This window comes from Seriola aureovittata, chromosome 12, assembly GCF_021018895.1.
Source record: "Seriola aureovittata isolate HTS-2021-v1 ecotype China chromosome 12, ASM2101889v1, whole genome shotgun sequence".
Taxonomy (NCBI): Eukaryota; Metazoa; Chordata; class Actinopteri; order Carangiformes; family Carangidae; genus Seriola; species Seriola aureovittata.
Genome location: NC_079375.1, coordinates 6,252,523 through 6,272,026, shown reverse-complemented (window position 1 = coordinate 6,272,026; position 19,504 = coordinate 6,252,523). Strand labels below are relative to the sequence as shown.

Sequence of the window (19,504 nt, the reverse complement as noted above, 5' to 3'; positions counted from 1 at the left end):
CTGAGAGGAAGGAGAAAAAGTATAGAGTATAACAGAGGCAGGGATGGAGAGAGCAGCAGTGATTCACAGGCAGGGTCCAAATGATTAAATTCATTGCAGTCATTTTTGAATATTACGGATAACAACGTGGTGTTTAAGAAGATCACAGACTTCATTTAAAGCCGAGAGTGACAGGCTAATGGCAGCCTGTTAGCTCTTTAAGAGGTTATTTTTCTGTTCAGTGGAGATATGAATATGCAGAGCGTACTTCAGGGGGTACATGCGCAAGGCAATGTCCATTCCCGGGCAGTAGGAGAGGAAGGCAGCCAGAGCGGTCTCAACAAACAGGCCGAAGATCAGGATCCGGTTCCTGTTGAACAGAGAATCAGAACAAATTAAGAGACAGAAGGCTGAGGCAATCAAGGTTCAGACAAATTAAAGAAACGCTCTCTTCTTCTCTGCCTTCCTAAATACTTTGATTCATGCCTTGATTTCACATCCTTCTCCACCCTGACCTCTCTCCCTCCCTCCCTCTCTCCCTCCCTCACTTACTTCATGCCCTGCTGAAACAAGGAGTTCCTCCTGGTCTTGCAGATGATAAGATCAGCCCACTGGACAACCACGATGCTGGCGAAGAAGGCGGTGTGGCAGGTGAATTCAACGATCTTCCTCTGCTCGTAGGTCTGCCGAATTGATACCCACACACACACACACACACACAAACACACACACACACACACGCACACGCACGCACACACACACACACACACAATTTATTCTTGAATGAGTGTGGAAGTATTCACAGGGTGCGTGGGTTTGTCTTCATGCCCCGCTCCTTACCCACTGCTGGCCGTAGGTGTCCTCCAGGTCGTTGACTCCTTTGTCGTCCCAGTTGACGCGAATGCCCACCAAGGTTTTTGGGATGAATCCGTTTTCAGCCAGAATCACAAAGTAGGTGAAAAAACCTCCCAGAGCCTGGATCATACCTGTTTTATGAAATGTGCATGGCCATTAATAAGGGATCAATGCCGAAACAAGTTCACTCCTTTTAGTATAAAGGTTATCTAAACATGATTTTACATTACATGAGAATGTTTTATTGAACAATGTGCAAAATCATACTATGATTATTTTTGACAGATATTTCGATATTAGCCGCAATGTTAATGGGAATGATACATTTTGCATTTAATTTTCACTAGAAAGAAAATGATGTGGTTTTTGCTGGGGTCTGTACCAAAACAAGCACGTTCCCTCACATCTGTAGAATATGATCTGTAGGCCAGGGGCATCTCTGTAGCACCATTATGCATTATGTTGTCACACGTCTTACAGTTATCAAAAAATCGCAGCTCCTGTGATTTGGATATAGCACTTGGCCACATAGCAATTTCGATATTATTTCATTTAATTGTTCAACCCTACTTTATTTTACAGATCTGTAATTTCCTAATAATTTTATAGGAAGTTTTTTTCTTTCTGTGTCAGACTGAAAATCTTCCTATTTTTGCATGTTCAGCTGACCTGAGGTGCGTTGCCTTAAAGGCTCTGCATGTTAGACTAGCAATTAATAGTCATCAATTAATTCAAAGTGCATCAATGAAACATTGTCTCCATTTTCATTATAATAAGTTGTTGATTACACAGTTCTTCCCAGGAGTGGGAGTATGTTCACAACAATAATTTCTGTGCTACTCAAACTATTATCTAATAAATTTGGGGATGCCATTTGATTAACTCTCTAGGGTCCAACAAGTAGCAAAATAACAGGATTTATCTCATATTTATTTCAATTACTTATTTAGAAGGATTGCACCAAAATATAACAAATAAACTGACTTGTATCACGAGAAAAAGCACATTTTGAGTCTATAGTCGCTCTATTATATATTCAGCCTCAGTGCACCTGGTCTTTGTCGCTTAATGAATAAAAAAAAAAAAGAAACAGCGCAGGTGATTGTATCTTCTTCCCTGTGTCCTCCTCAATGGTATTTTTTTTTTGTAAGCAAATGGCTCCAGACAGTTAAGGACGGCAATAATAACTGATAGTGAGTTTTAATTTCATGTTGGCAAATTCGTTTTGTCAGAGTGGGTGTAACGATTTCTCCGTGATGGACATCTTATTTTAGAGCTTAAGTCTTTGCATATACCAAACCTCCATGAGTACTGATCCAGGGTTGAGACGATGCTTATTAATCATCTTCTTCATTATGTTATTTAATTGAAACCCTGCACCAGGTCAGTGTTTATGTTGATAGATTTCAGCACCGCTATGTCAGTGAGAGAAAAACTGGCTGCATCCCCCCCTCCCCCCAACGCTTTTACTTTTCCTCCCTGGTCGCTCGTGATTTTTACTCTTTTTACTCAGATCAGATCGGTTAAGTGCTCATTGTAGAGGCTTCAAGCTGTAATGTCAAAGCAGCGGTTTGTAAATGTGATTTGATGTGACCTGCTAAAGTTTTGCCCCAGTGTTTTGAACGTGTTCGGCTTTAAATTGGGTGCCATCCAATGAAAGCCCCCCGTCATATTTTGACCTACTTAACAGCCTATGAAATTGGTCCAGCCCTTTGATTCTTCACTATTCCCAAAACATATAAAAACCAGAGATAAAAAGCATGTATTCAAGTGAAGCTCCAACCAGTGAAACACGACCAAGATTAAGTAGAAAATAGTTGCACTCTCCACTCTCAATTTGCTGTAAATGTCACAACAATTAGATGAAATTTGTGGGAATCTCTCGTCGCTGCCGCTCACCTCTAGAGCTGTAGGTGCCTAAACATTTACAAAAGGCAGTAAGAATTTCAGATAAATGTCATTATTTTATGTTTTTATGCCTGTGATGTTTATTATCACCATAACTTCACTACAAGAAGCCTGTCGCAGTGATTCAGGTTTAAGAGCTGTGGCGCAGAGAGGTTACGAGACATAAGAGGACAAACCTATTTGTCCATAGGCCATGCTGATGAGACGCTCATTGACCAGCTTGTCTGTCTTGGGGTTCCTTGGCTGGCGTTTCATGATGTCGCTCTCAGCTGTCTCGTAAGCCAATGAGATAGCTGGAACCTGTGAGAAAGGGGAGGACAGAACAGAATCGGCTCATTTTATGCAGCCTGTACGATAAATGTGCAGGAATTTGTCTTCGTGGCATCGGGACAAAGGCGCGATGACAGTGCCAGACATGGAGTAGACTAGACATGGCACTATTAATATAATTCAGCATTCAATCACCGTGTGGAGAGAGAAAAGACAGAAAAAGGGCAAGGAGAGGGGAAAGAAGACGCAGTGACAGTGATGGAGAGAGAGCCAGGGAGAGGAGACAAGTGGAGAGAGAGACTGATAGTGAATTTCAAGACACTCATAAAACGGGAGGGTAGAAAGGTCCCTGTAATAAAGATCTTATATTGGCTGGTTTTACCAGGTAAGCAACAGAGCAATATGTGTGACTTAGGGCAGGAAATCTCTGCGACTTAGGTGGGATTTGAGGTGAAGACATGGCACTGTGTGAAAGCGAACACATGCTCTGTGGTGGACAAATCCAGTTTGTTTTGGTGTTATACTCCCCTGACCCACAGCAGCTGAGAAATACAAGGACAAGGGAAAGGGATATGACACAACACTGAAAGCATGTGTGTGTGTGTGTGTGTGCGTGTGTGTGTGTGTGTGTGTGTGTGTGTGTGTGTGTGTGTGGGAGAGAGAAATTGTGTAAAATATCCAAATTTCAGTCTTGAAGCATTCTTAAGTGTGCCACATCTTGCTTTGATAAACATCTTTTGCAGCCATCCTTTTCCACATGGCAGTGCTTGCTAAAAATAATCATAGCAGACTCCAAGTGCTGCTTGTCACTGCTAAATCTCAGCAGAGCCCTCAAGCCTGTAGCCTGGAGTTGAACTAAGCTGTTAACAAGCTGTTAACAACCTCACCAGCAGACATGGGAAATTTGTAGTTTTACTTGTTTACTGTACTATAAACAGTTCAGGTACTTCATTGAATATTTCAATATTTTTTAATTTGAAGGTCCCGCTCATCAAAGCAGACATCCAGCTGTTCTCTCCACCAGCGTTTATTAAACACATGCAGACATGTTACTTTGAAGGGAAGGGTTTTTATATGCAAAATAGGTGCACAAATTAGGTGCTTTTAAACTTCAATCATCACATCTTTAAAGAGAAATTCAGCCAATAAAGGATGCACTGTCCCTGTGATCTCAGACAGTTAAGTAAATATTTGTCAGCATGAACAAATCTGTCCTGCTGCTAGAAAACCAAAGCAGTTCTTTTTTTTTTATGTCACCTGAGAGAAATAAGTGGAGTCACTTTATTAGCAATGCGAGCAAGGTTGTATCTTTAACCTGTGGAGACTTAAAAATGCTCCTTGCCTGTTGAATATGAGACCATTATAATACACGTACCTCATTACTTGTAAAAAAAAAAAAAAAAAAAGAAAAATTCTAGCTTTTGGCTCATTGGGTTGTATAAGAAGCAGTTTCAGCTGCACACTAATGTCTGGTGGCTGAGAGCAGGAAAAATTAAAGTTAAAGTAATGAACACAAGTGAACAAGTCCTTTTGAATATATTCATCGTGTGCTTCCTTTCTTCTGAAATGATGGATTACGCCCCTCAGGCAAGCAGCGTGCCAGCAACTCTTTTTTGTTGCTGCCGGAAATACAATGGAGAAACTGGCATCTGGAAATGGTAGAGCTGTGAAATGTAAATCTGTATGTGAGCGTCACCCGCTCTTTGTTCTGATTGAACAAATGGTCGTCGGCGGTGAGCCAAGAGCGATTTCTCCCACCGACAGAGAGGAATAATTACACCAAACATTTTATTCTTTTTCTACCTTCAGGCGTTCATTTTTGACACTGGTATTAACACCGTTTACCTTATTGTCACCTTTAGCGTGCCTGTAGCTATGCAGCACGCTAATAATTAGCATTCCCTCATTGAGACGAGTCGCTAGAATTAGCCGACAATTAGCTTCCGCGCGCTGAGAAGGCTCCACAGTGTGAACCAATAAATAAAGACAAATCTAAAACATTAAGAAATTGATTGTGTACAGTGTTGTATTGAGAGGTTGAAAGTTGTCTAAAAAGCTCTAATTTTTCAAATACAAAAGCAACATTATGAGCTGAAAATAAAAGAACAGCCTTTCCAGCCTATTAAGTGCTAGTTTTTCAGAAACTCAATCAAAGGTATTCATTGAGATAATGGAGGGAAAACTATTGTTAGCATGTCTACAAAGAAATCGAGGGATGTTGCGTGTTACTTCCACCTCCCCCTCTCCCCACAGTGCTCACCATGTCAGTGCCGAGGTCGATGCAGAGGATGGTCACTGTTCCCAGAGGGAGAGGAACACTAGCAATGATGAAGAGGAGGAAGGGCGAGATCTCTGGGATGTTACTGGTCAGTGTGTATGCAATGGACTTCTTCAAGTTGTCAAAGATGAGACGACCTGCAGCGATGGAAAAGACAAGAAGTGAATACTTCAAAGTAGAGCTGGGAGAGACGTTTATATTGATATATTATTAATACTGAGATATGTGAGTAGATTTGGGATGGGATACTGGTTACTATACTGTGGTATAGTTGGAATATTGTCTTTTCCTTTCGTTTAATGTTTCCATTTTCCTCACTAAAATAAAAAATGACTCGCTGCTTTGTCAGCACATCTACATTACTCATGGATTTTCTCAGATCATATTAGCCCCCCTTAATTTAGATTAAATTGTGGCAACACTCAAGTCAAGTCCTTGAGAGCAAAGCCATGTTAATTCACACAAGTCTTAAAAAGCAAAATGCAAGTCTTTCAGGTCTCTGAATGCTGGTCATTAAAATGATGTGAAACTCTGACACTTTCCTTTGAAAAACGTTTTTTTGGGCATAACTGAGACTGAGTCCTTTTAATACATAGGCATAAGAATAAAATGTGTAAGGCCTGCTTAGTGCTGTCTTATTCCTTTATTATTGTCCTGGGTTTTTACAGTTCAAAACTTGAGAGTTGAATGTTTTTTCCCTTCAGGTCTCAAGTTAGTTCAAGTCTTTGGGAAATCAAGTCTCAAGTAAGTGAAAACTTAATTTAAAAATGTCCTAATTTTGACTCTAAAGTTTCAGGTTTCATTTCTGTTGAATAATGTGTGAAATCAGCCACAATGATATTCGTGTCACATTTTCAATTTTTAGGTATATATTCAAAAATGATCTCCGGTCTCTGTTACTGCATGAAAAAGGAGCTCGCTGGCAGAGTTTTCTTAATTTTTAAGTCTTTAAATCTTCTGTCCCTTTGTTTCTCTGACTCACTTTTTTCTCCCTTTTCTCTCTATCTTGGCTTCCTCTCTCCTCATCATTTCCTTGTTTTATTCTTCCATTCTGTCACCCTGTCTTTCTCTCTTTCTTTTCTGCCCTTCCCCTCCACACTCACCCTCCTCCACTCCGGTGACGATGGAGGCAAAGTTGTCGTCCAGCAGGATCATGTCAGCCGCCTGCTTGGACACATCAGAGCCGGCGATCCCCATGGCAACGCCGATGTCGGCTTTCTTCAAGGCTGGAGAATCGTTCACACCGTCGCCCGTCACAGCCACGATCGCCCCCTGCACCCACAAGGACCAGTGAATAAAAAGTGTCAAGAAGAGAAAGATAAGTACCATGATTTAAGCTTTTCTCTCTCCACTTCCCTCTCTGCCCCCCCTCCCCTTCTGTCTTAATAATGTCTTTTCAAAGCAGCTCTGGGGAGATTAAATGAAAAATGGAATAGAGTTGTAATCACTCAGTCACACAGAGTGAGAGAGTCAGGGTGAACTGTTGCATGACCTCAATATATGGGGATGTTCACATAAGAAAAGCTGAGCACACACATTAAGGCATATATAAGGTTTTATATAAGATTTTAATGTATAGTTTGTATCAGATACAGAAACACACTTGTATTTTGCTGTATACTAAGAAATGGGCTGCCATAACATGCACACACATATATATAAAACCCTGCATTCATCCACTGAACCGCCTGTACTAACAAATAGCTCAAATGCACAGAGAAAACTGTATTCAGCTTAAAATGGCAGCGACACACACACATTCACACACCTGTATTCAACCATACCTCCACACTTAGACATAAACAGAGGCATTCAAGCATTCATCCAGACTTTATCACAAACACACACATGCTTACATTCATCCATTTAAAAACACACGCATCGCTATTCAGCTGTACGCTATCAAAAAGGCCCAAACACACACACACATTCACACACTCCTGTCCATTGACCTGTCTCTGGCAGCCCTCCACAATGATGAGCTTCTGCTGAGGAGAGGTGCGAGCAAACACTATCTCAGTGTGGTTCCTCAGCAGGTCGTCCAGGTACTCAGAGCTCATGTCCTTTAGGTCTGAGCCATGCACCACGCACGCCTTGGCATCCCTGGGAAACACACAAATAAACACACACACACAGACACAGACACAGTAAGGAGCCACTGATACCTGGGACAATTATGCAAAGGAGGTTATTGACATTTTCTTGTTTTCTCCTCAAGTTTGTCCCTCTGTTTCTTTCTCACACACAAACAAACAAACACACACATCCATCATCATCAACATCATCATGCATCATGCAACACACACTTTTCCCTGCACTCTGTCTTAAAGGAATAGTTTGACATTTTAGGAAATTTATTTTTTACATTTTTTTTGCAGAGAGCAGGATGAGAAGATCAATAAAACCCACGTGTCTATCTGCTCAAAATGAACTGGAGCCAGTGGCTGGATAGTTGAGCTTAGCATAGCTTAGCATAAAGATTAAAAACTGTGCACAAGTGAGAAACTCCTACTACCAGCACCTCGAAACCTCCGAAATTAAGGAGTTATATCTTGATTTGTTTTCATTCTTACAAAAAACAAAGTGTAACTACGATAATTTGAGGTGTTATGGGGGTTTTGGTGTCTATTGTTTTACCAGGTACTTGTAGTGAAGTACTCATATTGAGAAATAGCATCTGTTTGGTCTCAAGCATAGTTCCCGAAATGTGTTTAAAAAACTGTTTCTTTAATTGACACGCAACCTTACATGCACACACATCCAGTGGACAAGGCATGCCTCACATACTCGCAGTCGCACAAAACCTTTAGCACAAAGCCTGACACACACACAAACACAAACAGACACACACACACACAGACCTGGGGTTAACCTGGCTCAGAGGGATGTTCAGCCTCTCAGCGATGTCTTCTACAGTCTCGTTGCCCTCAGAGATGATGCCCACACCTTTAGCGATGGCCTTGGCTGTGATTGGGTGGTCCCCGGTTACCATGATCACCTGACCAGACAAACAGAAGGTCCCATAAATCATAGGCCATTATCACATTAAACCCCACTATATCTCACCTGTATGTCATGTATCACAGCTTGCTTGAGCTACAGTGCAGTATGGAGCTTTAGGGTCTATAAGTCAGAACAAATGTGTTGTGTAGTTACAGTGGAAAAGAATGGTGCTATTAGGGGTTAGCAGTTCATCTCCAGAGATAACAGTGTGGGGTGGTCTCACAGGAAAAATAATGGGCTTGAATCCAAAAACAAAGTAGTGAGTTCATGAAACAGCCGCCCAGAACACCTGCAACAGCTTAACAATGAGTCATATGACTGGTTTCAGGCAGCATATTTCCATTTGCCCTCCACAAAGTTATTCTCGTTTCAACGTTTAGTGATTAGTCTTAGTGTGATTTGCAAGCTGCTTCATGTTCTGAAGGAGCTCTCCTGACATATGTTCGGTTTATTGTATTAATCCAAATACCAGAAACTGACAGAAGCAGACTTGACTAAAAAAAAAAAAAAAATTTCACTTCTCATTTCATTACATAAGTGACAAAAGAACATAGTGTTTAATGGATTTATTTTCAGTTTCATCAAAATCACTGCGTCTCTGCGTCTGCGATACTTCTGAATAGACCAATAACATTTTCTATTTCTGTGGCCAAAGATAAAGGAGTAAACCTTCACTAAAAGTTAAAGCAATATCCAGGGCTTTTGGGTTGCATATATGAAACATGTACGTGTAATAATGTGACACCCAGACAGTAACATGAGGACCATACTTTAGGTTCATAGCAAAACTGTATCCACACAAATCATTTATTTGAAAACCTTTTATGAAAAAGCAAAGCAATAATGAGTCATACACCTTTCTGAAAATCTCCACCACCACCACCACCCCCACTATAATAATATAGAGCAGGAAAAAGGAAAGTGCAATAAAAAAAATAGAGCACTATATATTGCACTGAAGCCTTTGGACTGATGCCATGGAGCAAGGATGCACTTTGAGCTGAAATGTCTGTACTTCACTCATTAACCTTCCAACCTGAGCTCAGGCTGAATACACTGGATTTTAACAGATGTGTATAGTACATACAAAACTGTCAATCAATCAGGCAATATGCCTAAAGTCTCCCATTTCTGACACGGTTCAGCAGTTATATAAAGTGTGTTCACATATATCATCACAACTACGATATCATCTGCATAAAAGAATATTCGAACACTCATGTTGACCACCCATCGCCACATTTAACTTGCAGAGAAGCAACAATATGTACTATATATATATATATATATATATATACACATATGTTAGCATTAAAATTTTCCCATTTCCCACTTAGCCTTTGTAATGTAGCCTATAGATGTCAATATTTTGCTCGTCATCAAATAAACCGATAGTACAGTGATTTAGAGGGGAGTGTATCTATAGCATAGACTGTATATAAAGATGGACATAACCTTCGTGGGGTCACCCATAGGTTTCTGAAGAGCGGTTTTAGAGCTCAGAGTGAGCTGCTCTGCTGTCGGCATCTTGCCAGTGCCTGACTCCGCCTAACTCCAGGCTAATCCAAAAATGGGCAAAGAGGAGGGTGAGTTTGTGGCAAACATACACTCACCCACCTGTCACTCAAAGCGCCTACACCCTCAATTATTCATAACTTTAAGCCCTCATACAATTTTAAGAGATGAGTATCACACATTGTACAATTGTCATGAAGGAGGAAATTAGCTGTAGAGACTAAGCCTGATTTTGTACCAGGACGTAAACATGTTTATTTCTGCTGTAAAGATGGGCATTTTAACATGGGAGTCTATGGGGATTGACTTGCTTTTGGAGCCAGACTCAGGTGGCCAATCAAGGAACTGCGGGTTTTGGCACTGTGTTGGCTTCATTCTTCAGCTGCAGAGGTTGCCGCGTGAACTATACTAAAGGTGCAATGCTATCAGTGAAACAACATCAATTCAAAGAATAAAGTCTGCTATGACTCCAAACTACAAATGTATTGAGATAAACAAAAATTTCCATCCCTTCAAATCTTCGTCAGGTCAAAAAAAGACATGGCACGGTTTATAGTTTATCCCATAATGCCTCAGTCAGAAGAGAGCTTATAAAGAAAAACTAAATCTCTTACAAAACTTTGCAATTTCAACAATTTATCAGACATATCATCAGTTTTGTTGCCTTTTTTTGCATAAACTCTTCACTTAACCAATTGTAACAACTTGACTCACTTCTGCCTCTAGTTTGTTCTTTAAGCCAATTACAGTGTGTCTTTCAAAAATAATTTTCAAAGGAAGCATGACAGCTACTGTACCTGAAATTAAATGTGCAAAATCCACTTTTCCCATATTTGTACTAGTTCCCCCTGAAATTAGAACGCTTCATTCTGCTCATTATCCAATTTTATCTCTGCTGGAAGTTGTTTAACCTTCCTGTAGCCCGCCTTATTACTTTTCTGACAAAACATCTGCTCTGCGTGTGTATCTGCAGTTGATTAACATATAATGAATCGACGGAATCTACATTTTACTAAATGAAACCTTTCATAAAGCTGACAGAGGGAGTTCATTCTTTATCACCTGCTTTTCATTTTCACATCAAGAATTAAATTTTTGCTGTTCTTAAAAGTTTGTAATTTCCAAAATTGTTAATTTTCTCATCTGAGAATTAAATTTATTCTTAATATTGAAATCAGATAAGAGCACAAGCTTTACACCTTTGTGTGGTCTTATTTTTTAGAGTGTATACGCTGAATATGTTATCCTCTAAGCAACACATCTTCACTTATCCATCGATTATCATCCATCAGTGCGCCTTGAAGTGACTGCTTGTCCGTTTTGTGATTTGAAAAGACATTTTACATGCAAATCCCTTCTCTAAAAAGCCCAATAAATTAAGCCTCAGGAAAGGCTTTTCAGGAACTATAAGGTTGAATCTGTGGAACCAATTACCTTGATACCAGCAGAGCGGCATTTGCCCACTGCGTCAGGCACAGCGGCACGGGGCGGATCAATCATGGAGATGAGACCCAGGAAGCAGAGCTGCTCGGTGGGAAAGTTCGTGTCGTCGCTGTCGAAGGTGAAACCTCGAGGGAACTGGGATGGAGACAGATTCACGTGGCAGAAGCCTGCAAGAACAGAGAAGAGGGATCAGTGAGGTGATCGTTCTTAAGTGACTGAAGAGACGTCTCAAAGTAGACAGATGCTACTGAAAACAAAAACTTGTTGTTTTGTTGTTCTGACATCACATTTATCTGGCACTTAAAAAGAGGACTATTGTTTATAACCCTGAGGATGATTCAAGTCAACAACATCCAACTTTAAAGATGCTCTAGAGTCTTTTTCTGTTGATATTTAAAGTGACTTTGAAAAAGTATAAATACAAAAAAAGGGTCTGAAGGCGCCTTCAGAAAAATACATTGTCCCCTGGCTGCAATGATCCTTTACTTTACAGTGTGCATACAAATCATTTTTAATTTTAGATGTAGATTTGGAGGTTGCAGGTCTGAAATACAAATTGAATCAGCCACTTTTATTAATTCATGATCCACAGCCCTTTAAAATATGTATCTGCTGAATCCCTATAGAGCATAGCAAAATAAAATGCCGCTGATGAAAAACCAGGCTCGGTAATAAAAGTGGCGGAGCCTCTTGTTGTCATGAAACAGCCGGCCATCATCATCACCCAAGGCATAACTGAGATTTAATAATTTACATGATTTCAGGAGTTTCACTCCCAAAATGGCGCCATTCCACATTTCACTGTGTGAGAAAGTGACACCTCCTCTAACAAAATGATGATAGCACATAATTATTACCTATGGCACTTCTTAAAAAGATGCCAGGTAATTTTTTTTTTTTTTTTCCTTGGTTATCAAAATGATGACATTTACAGAGTCTGGATGCTGAACACTTTAGTTGAACTTTGGGTAATGACTTTTTGTCCAAAATATGTCTATGGCATTTTTAGAGGGGAAAATGTTATTTCATGTACAAATTATTTTAGAGCTCAGTGCAGAGTTTGACCTGAGTGATATTACCAGTACATTACCAGCTAATAATCCAGATGTACTAAATTCACACCACAGAAAACCCGTATCTCTAATACTTTTTATATCAATGCTAATTTCAGCTTTGACTCCACGTCATTCCATTCCAAAATAAGACTGAAAAACCTTCTTCTTAGGATGCACTGTCACAATAAAAGCATTCAACCATGCTAAACTACCCTGTTTATAAAAGGTAAGTGCTGTGTCAAACTGTATCTCCAGACCACCTTCTCTCAAACAAGCTGATGATATTTGGTGGCACCAAACTTACCAAGCACTCTCTCTCCCAGTCCTCCCAGCTCCATGTAGGCATTCTGGAAAGCATCTCTCCAGTTATCATCAAGTGGATGCTCCTGGCCGTGGATCATAATGGTGCTGCACCTGTAAGACATTCATCAATAATGCTTTTACTGCTACTGCAACTACTGCTTATAATACCATCTGCAATATTGTGTAAAGAAACTGCTGCAAAACAACGAACATAAACCAGAGGTAAAAATGCAAAGTGGGTAAACTATGAGAAAAAAATAATCTGTGCTTTCAGAAAATTGTTTGTGCTTTTGCATGATTATTCTTAATACAACCAACATCATTTTAATGAATTCACTATAAGTTATAATTTACTCTGCATTAACTGTATATTGAATATTTATAGCGGCCTAAAGGTTAACTCTGTTTTGCAACATTGGCTACACAAAGTCCCTGATGAGCCGGGTGAAAAAGGGCATCTCTTCCACAGCAAAGTTGGAGTGTGGTTTGATTTTTGCACACAGAGTTTGCAAACAGAGGGGGCACTTGGAATGTGAATCAACCAGGGGCATTTAATCTCACCAAAAGGTAAAATGGGCTCAGTGCTTGGGTTGACCAGAAATCAGATTAAATGTGTGGCATAGTGTGGAAATGTGGCCAAAATCACAAGAGTGCATGAGTGTTCCCACTCAGGCACATTAATACGCTGATTAAAAAAAGAAAGAAAAACTGTAAACTGTACACTTCAGGTCCTCAACCCCACCCAGAGCAACTAATCAACAAAATTTAAAGGTCCCATATTTGACACTTTGACAGTGTTTTATTTGAAGGGTTGATGCATAAGAAGATATATGTGTGGTTTAAGGAACAAAAAAACACCTCAATGTAGTTTGACATCTCCTCTCTCAGGCTTCTCTCTGGAGCTCTATAGTAACAACAGGTCAATGAGCCAATCAGAAGGGAGGAGGTTCTGAGCCTCTCTTCTAATTGGCTGACTGTTTTCTGAGTGATCAAATAAAATATAGCAGATTTCAGGTAAACACTCAGAGAAACCAAAACCTGCAAGTTTGGATGGTGGGTTTGGGTGGGCCGGGCTGAGAGCGGTGACTGATTTGTTGTGACATCTCAAAGTTACAGAAGTCCTGACGGCTGGTTTTAAGGCTCAGTTTCTGAATACAGGCTGTGTGCATTTCTCTGTGGACTGAGGCTTTGATACTTTCACAGTATTAATACAGAACCTAGACCTGCTTTATAATCAAACAACACATGGACATCTCACTTTATACAATATTGGACCTTTAAAGGATGAAGCTGGTTGTATTCTACGCTTTTCTAATTTAAGACCGATCCCATGAAAAGACCAAAGCAAAGTGTTGGTGTGTCTCCCAATACACAGACTTCCTTACTTTCTCTGTGGCCCCAAGTCCATTAAAAGCAGCTTCCAAAACAGCTGGGCTCTGTCATCTCTTAGAAAACACTATTCTTAACAGTGAATTTGTCGGGGACTATTTTTGATTAATACACATTTGGTACTCTTGTGAGTAACTGTAGTGAGTATTTACAGCAGTGGGACAGTGTATGTGGGATTGAGTTTGTTTATGATGATGAAGGAACATGTCACCCAGAGCAATGGAGCGGCTCACTGATGTGTTTTAATAGTTTTCAGACGACAGTGGCTTCATCACGTTTGAGATGTATTGGCAATACTTTTTAGTAGGATCAATTCATTGCTGGTTTGAGTCTTTTCATGGGGTTAACTGACAATTCACTACACCACATTTGTGAAGCAGACAGCAAAGGTAACGGAAAAATAAATCTGAATTTTCTGCTGCATTTCTTGAGAGACGTAAAATCGATCCATTATTGATTAACCAACCTGTCCAAGATTCTCTCTGGCGCTCCCTTCATGACCAGAATATGACCAGAGGGATTGTCCTCCACTTCATGGATAGAGAGCTGAGAAAAGGGGGGAGGGAGGACAGAAAGATGGGTAAGGACATAACATGACAGGACATAACATGACAGGACGTAGTACAAAACTAGCTACATTTCAGATGCAAGGTGTATTTTCTTGCCGGTTGTTTCTTGCTGGTTTACAACGATTCTGTTTCAGTTAGAAAAAGACTGAAGACAGACACGCTCCTTAGTACTCCAGAATGAATTTCACGTTCGTGCCAGCAATCATTTTTTGGGAGTTGCTGTCACATTTTTTCCAAGTAGTATGAAATAAAAGTCTTACTGAAATTGACTTGACTGAGTGCACACTGTAAGTCATATGTATTCCCTGTGTTGAAGGAGCATTCATTCATGCTCTCACATGTATTCCTGTGGCGTTACACCTTGCATTACCCCTCCCCGCCATGAAAACACGCACTCCCACACACGCCCACACACACACAAGCACACACTCCCCCAGGTACTTTGTATCTGAGTCACAGTATATCTAATCTCAGAAAACCAGAGCAAAATTGCCTTTTTTTTTTTTTTTTCCCTCAACACAGACGTTCCTATTTTAAGTCAGGGAACAGGTGCACAAAATGCATGCAGAGAGTCCTTTGTTTGCCTCAACATCACTGCTGTGTTATTCATACGCTGGTTCAAATCTCCAGACGGGCTGAAAGGACCGGGTGTGGAAAATGAAGCAAGAACACTCCCCCTTGCTTTAATTGCTGCGATGCCCTTGAGCAAAAATGTTCAAGCTCAATGTGATGACTTTTTTATAGTTCAATATTAACTTTTAATTTATTTATTTTTTTGCCAGTGCTGTTGTTGACTCCTACAGGATGGAACAAAGCATGCAGCTTAACTTAAGACCCTTCAGAAGTGCCTGTTCTGATCTACTGTTTATTGACAAGAGAATTTAAAAAAAAACTTTGTCCTTTGTTTCTAGATCATTTCCTGCTGTGAAATAACCAGAAAATATCTTTGTTTAAAGGGGCTATTTGTAAGTTTTCTCTGTTGCCGAAACATAATTTCTTGCCGAGAGCAGGTGGTGATGGCCATCGTTGCATTCACAAGACAAGATGTTCCAATTTGCCTTCTGAGCAGCGCTAGATTGGCAGATCTAACGTTAGCTATGTAGAGATAGCAAAACTTACAAATAGCTCCTTTAATGCCTAATGTTATCAGAAATGAAGCAGACTGCAGTGGCAAACTCCAAAGCAAAGTCCAGGATGGCCACACACATGTCACACTGAGCTTTTTAAAAAATTTGATTTCTAATAATAACACATAAAGGCAGGCATCAAAGTGGCAAACAGAGCATCTTCTAAGCAGCAAAAGAGAAACCAGTTTGTAATCCACACGTACACCACCTTTCTGTCATAAAGAAGACATATTGCACAGAGCTTTAACACTGCAACAGTTTCTGTGTGGCCTCTGGTTGTGGTTTGTTGGGCAGCTTCCAGATTCGACTGTGTGCAACCATATGAATGTAAAATAGGGTGTTGCTGTTAAAGAGCATGCATGTTCAGGCTGCCTTTCCTGGATTCAAAAAGGTTAAAAATGAATATTCATGACTCACTCAAAGCATTTAAATGCATCTTTTTAAAACATCATAATATTGTCTGTTTAAAGAGGACTGACAGAATTGTCAAAAATAAATACATTCTATAAATGCAAAATTAACCTAAATTTAAAAAGAACAAGATTCTTTTTTTGATTAAGATAGATGAATTAAAATTTGAACAAACTGAAAGCTGTGGTGTTTAAAAACTACTTAAAAACTGTAATTGTTAAAGACGGTATAAAATGACGGTAATAATAATATGAATGGTCTGCAAATGTGTTGTGTGATTTCACTGTACACCCGCATCAGCAGCAGCTCCAGCACAGAGCTGTGCTGTGACATTAGCCTCGTGCACTACCTGGTACTTGTTGGTGGAGTTAAAGGGGATCTCTGCCACTTTGGGGTTCCTGCCTCTCATGTCACGAACGTTCCCGCAGCACACCTCGATGCATTTCAAGAGAGCTGACTCTGACGCGTCCCCCGCTGTGTCCCTCTGAGGGAAACTCAGACAGACACACATTAGCACAGTCGTTCACACATGCATATTAAGAAATGAGTATCTGTCTCGCTGCCTGTGTTCATTGCACCGCTGTGGAGAGAAGCTTTCAGATTATGTGTTACTTAATTTATTGAAACAGTACCTCAGAGAACTTTCTTTACTTCCATTATGGTTCCCGTTAATGATGCACGTATCATCTGCATCACCAACACTTGTGATCTGGCCTCAGCATTGTTAAACAATGTAATGTAAAACTAATGGAAGTAGTTTTCTTCTTCAGTTCATTCGATTAAAACAGCGAGGTTTTCTTAAAGGCATCTTTTATTGATACGAATGTAAAAGGCCCTGGATACAAAAATCATGTGGGAAATAAATATTGCTGCATGAACACACTAGACTTATGCCAATATGCCAATGGCAATAATCAATAACAAAGTGGTTGCTAAGGTTGTAGCTAACAAGTAAAGTGGTGCTTGTTGTTCTGAGTGGTTCATTTGTTTAGAGGGATGTAGAGAAGTCTCTCACTGACACTGGCTGCTTTTCTTAGAAGATAAAAAATTGATAACTGAGTAAACCACATATAATCTGTGGATTTAGAAAAATTCACTATACATAACACATGAAATCAGTTTTTTCAGTGTGTGTATCCATGAATTTGAGCATGTTTACACTGTACTTGCACATGCAAACATCACAATAATATGCTGGGATGGAGGCCTTTTCTATGAAGCTCAAAATTGGATTATGCCATGTGTGGATGCACATTGCTCCATTTATTTTTATCAGCTAGAACTTATGTGACAAAGTTGCTTGTGTCGTACTTGAATCATTTAGGGGAAAATTCTCTCCAAATAACCTGTAAAATCGTCCTGCCTGAAAAATGTCCACGATGATCACTGCAATTCATCTCGCTCTTGGGGCCAATTTATTAAAATCCATGCAGAACTGATTGACCTGACGCCTAATATACCAAAGGGGGCCAAACGAAGATAAGAGATTTCTCTTGGTTCCTGTTTATTCATTCATGAATAGCTGCGAAACAAGGACGCGCGCTCTGCGAGATTTGTCCTTGTTTGTGCCTTTTCATGAATGAATAAATAGATCAAGGAAATTCCATTTCTCTGTTTTCCCATGTGCAGATGGGGACTTGTTCTTGTAATGGTAGTGGAGCCTGGGCCTTGACTGCTGTGTTTGAGCGCTGTCAGGAGACACGGCTGTTACTTAATGCAAGGAGGAAGTCAGAGGCACCTCGAGGGGCAGAGAGGCTGCAGCAGCAGGGTCTGCTCCCACCAGAGTCAAGGAGATGTAATCCCTGTCGCTGTGAGCCACACAGAGAATTTCTTCAGGTCAATGTAGCACAGGTTGGAAGATAGCGGTTGGTAGAACACTGGGATATTATTGACTTACCCACCCAGCAGTGTGTGTGTTTGTGCATCAGTGTGGGGGAGTTATTTCCAGGGGTGCATTGGATTATCCTCAGTGTGTCTGTGTTTACGTGTGAGAGGGAGGTTAAGCGTGTGAGCCAGTGTGTGTGTAAAGCACCTGTGTCAAGAGGTATTGACAAATTATTTTTATGGGTTGTGTTTTTCCCTGTGGGTGCCATGTGGGTTAGGATCAGCTGGCAACAGGAGAGAATACAAAGTACATTTAGTCGTGTGCTGTACCTATAAAAGTTTGGAACATGTGAACTAGCTACTTTATACTTCATGATAGGACCAATGTTTTGTAGTCTATTTTATATTATCAACAAACCGCTAAAGAAACTAAAACCTACAATGAGTTTAACCTTCAGAAAAGTATGCTACTCTAGCTGTGCTCAGTGAAGGAGCCCATACACAAACATAATATATGTATATATTTGAATTTCCATATATGAAGTATATGTACATATAAAATAAAAACATATGTAAAAATCATATATAAAACCTGTTAGAAATTGGAACATAAATATACAGTATATCCATCCTGAAGCCTGTGAATATATGTAATATGTAATATGTAATATATGTATATTTACTATGGATATTTCATATTGCTATAAACTTATATCTTCATATATCCAGAGGATGTGTATATGTGATAATCATATATGAAATGTATGGCGACGTCACTCTTTATGTAGGGATATGTCATATATTACATGTATGGGGGTGTATTTTTTGATGTTTTAATTGACAAAAATTTAGCATTTAGCATTAACCTCTAAGTATGAATTTGGTTAATATGTTCCTTGTAATTGAATATTTTAACATAGTTGCATTGCTGCCGTTACATACAGTAAGCAAAGAAGCTGAATAATCCTCCAACGCTGCTTCTTTTTGAGTGACAGCTCACCTAGCACTCTCCTGATGCTGTTAGCTTCACCCTACTGGCAAACCATGTAGGCAAAATCATGTCTCATGAATAATGTGCATGCATTATTTGATCCAAATCTAAAAAGACTTGCTCATAATGTCCTTGGATTAAACCGAACCTATTATACCCCCACTGCATTAGAGCGGTGAGATAATTTATGAGACTCAAGTATCAATGCAAAGGTTTTGGAAAGTTGCTGTTGTGTTGTCAAGTGTGTGGTGGAGGTTCATACCATCTGGACAGGAAACTGCTCCTGTCCGGCTTTGAAATCAGCTCTGTTGCACAGGCCGGCCACACGAGACAGAGCCGCCCAAGTAGCAGAAGTCTTGTCAAAGCCTGAACCTGAGAGAATAGGAGAGGAAGCGGTGTTAGACTTTTTTTTTTTAAATAGGGCTCATGCAGTATTTATGCTACTGACTTAACTCTCGGTTCACAGAGTAGCACTGGATATTGTAGCTAAATAACAGGGTCAGTGAGTCGGGGTCAGTTAAGTCGAGCGATCACTTTTTCCTTGACAAAAGTGATTTTTCAATTCCCCAGTCTGGAAAATGGCA

At 40.0% G+C, this 19,504-nt stretch overlaps 1 protein-coding gene across 1 annotated transcript in view; it reads right to left on the bottom strand.

The window, feature by feature from the left end:
* Positions 1-19,504, bottom strand: part of atp1a2a (ATPase Na+/K+ transporting subunit alpha 2a) — a 34,633-nt gene that overhangs the window by 2,171 nt on the left and 12,958 nt on the right. The window contains exons 10-22 of the mRNA XM_056392430.1: positions 19,183-19,292; positions 16,455-16,589; positions 14,465-14,544; positions 12,611-12,720; positions 11,243-11,418; positions 8,152-8,288; positions 7,243-7,393; positions 6,394-6,562; positions 5,273-5,427; positions 2,919-3,042; positions 820-965; positions 532-662; positions 248-349 (exon numbers count right to left, since the gene is read on the bottom strand). Coding sequence (XP_056248405.1) covers positions 248-349; positions 532-662; positions 820-965; positions 2,919-3,042; positions 5,273-5,427; positions 6,394-6,562; positions 7,243-7,393; positions 8,152-8,288; positions 11,243-11,418; positions 12,611-12,720; positions 14,465-14,544; positions 16,455-16,589; positions 19,183-19,292 — 1,726 coding nt within the window. The remainder of the gene's footprint in view (positions 1-247; positions 350-531; positions 663-819; positions 966-2,918; positions 3,043-5,272; positions 5,428-6,393; positions 6,563-7,242; positions 7,394-8,151; positions 8,289-11,242; positions 11,419-12,610; positions 12,721-14,464; positions 14,545-16,454; positions 16,590-19,182; positions 19,293-19,504) is intronic.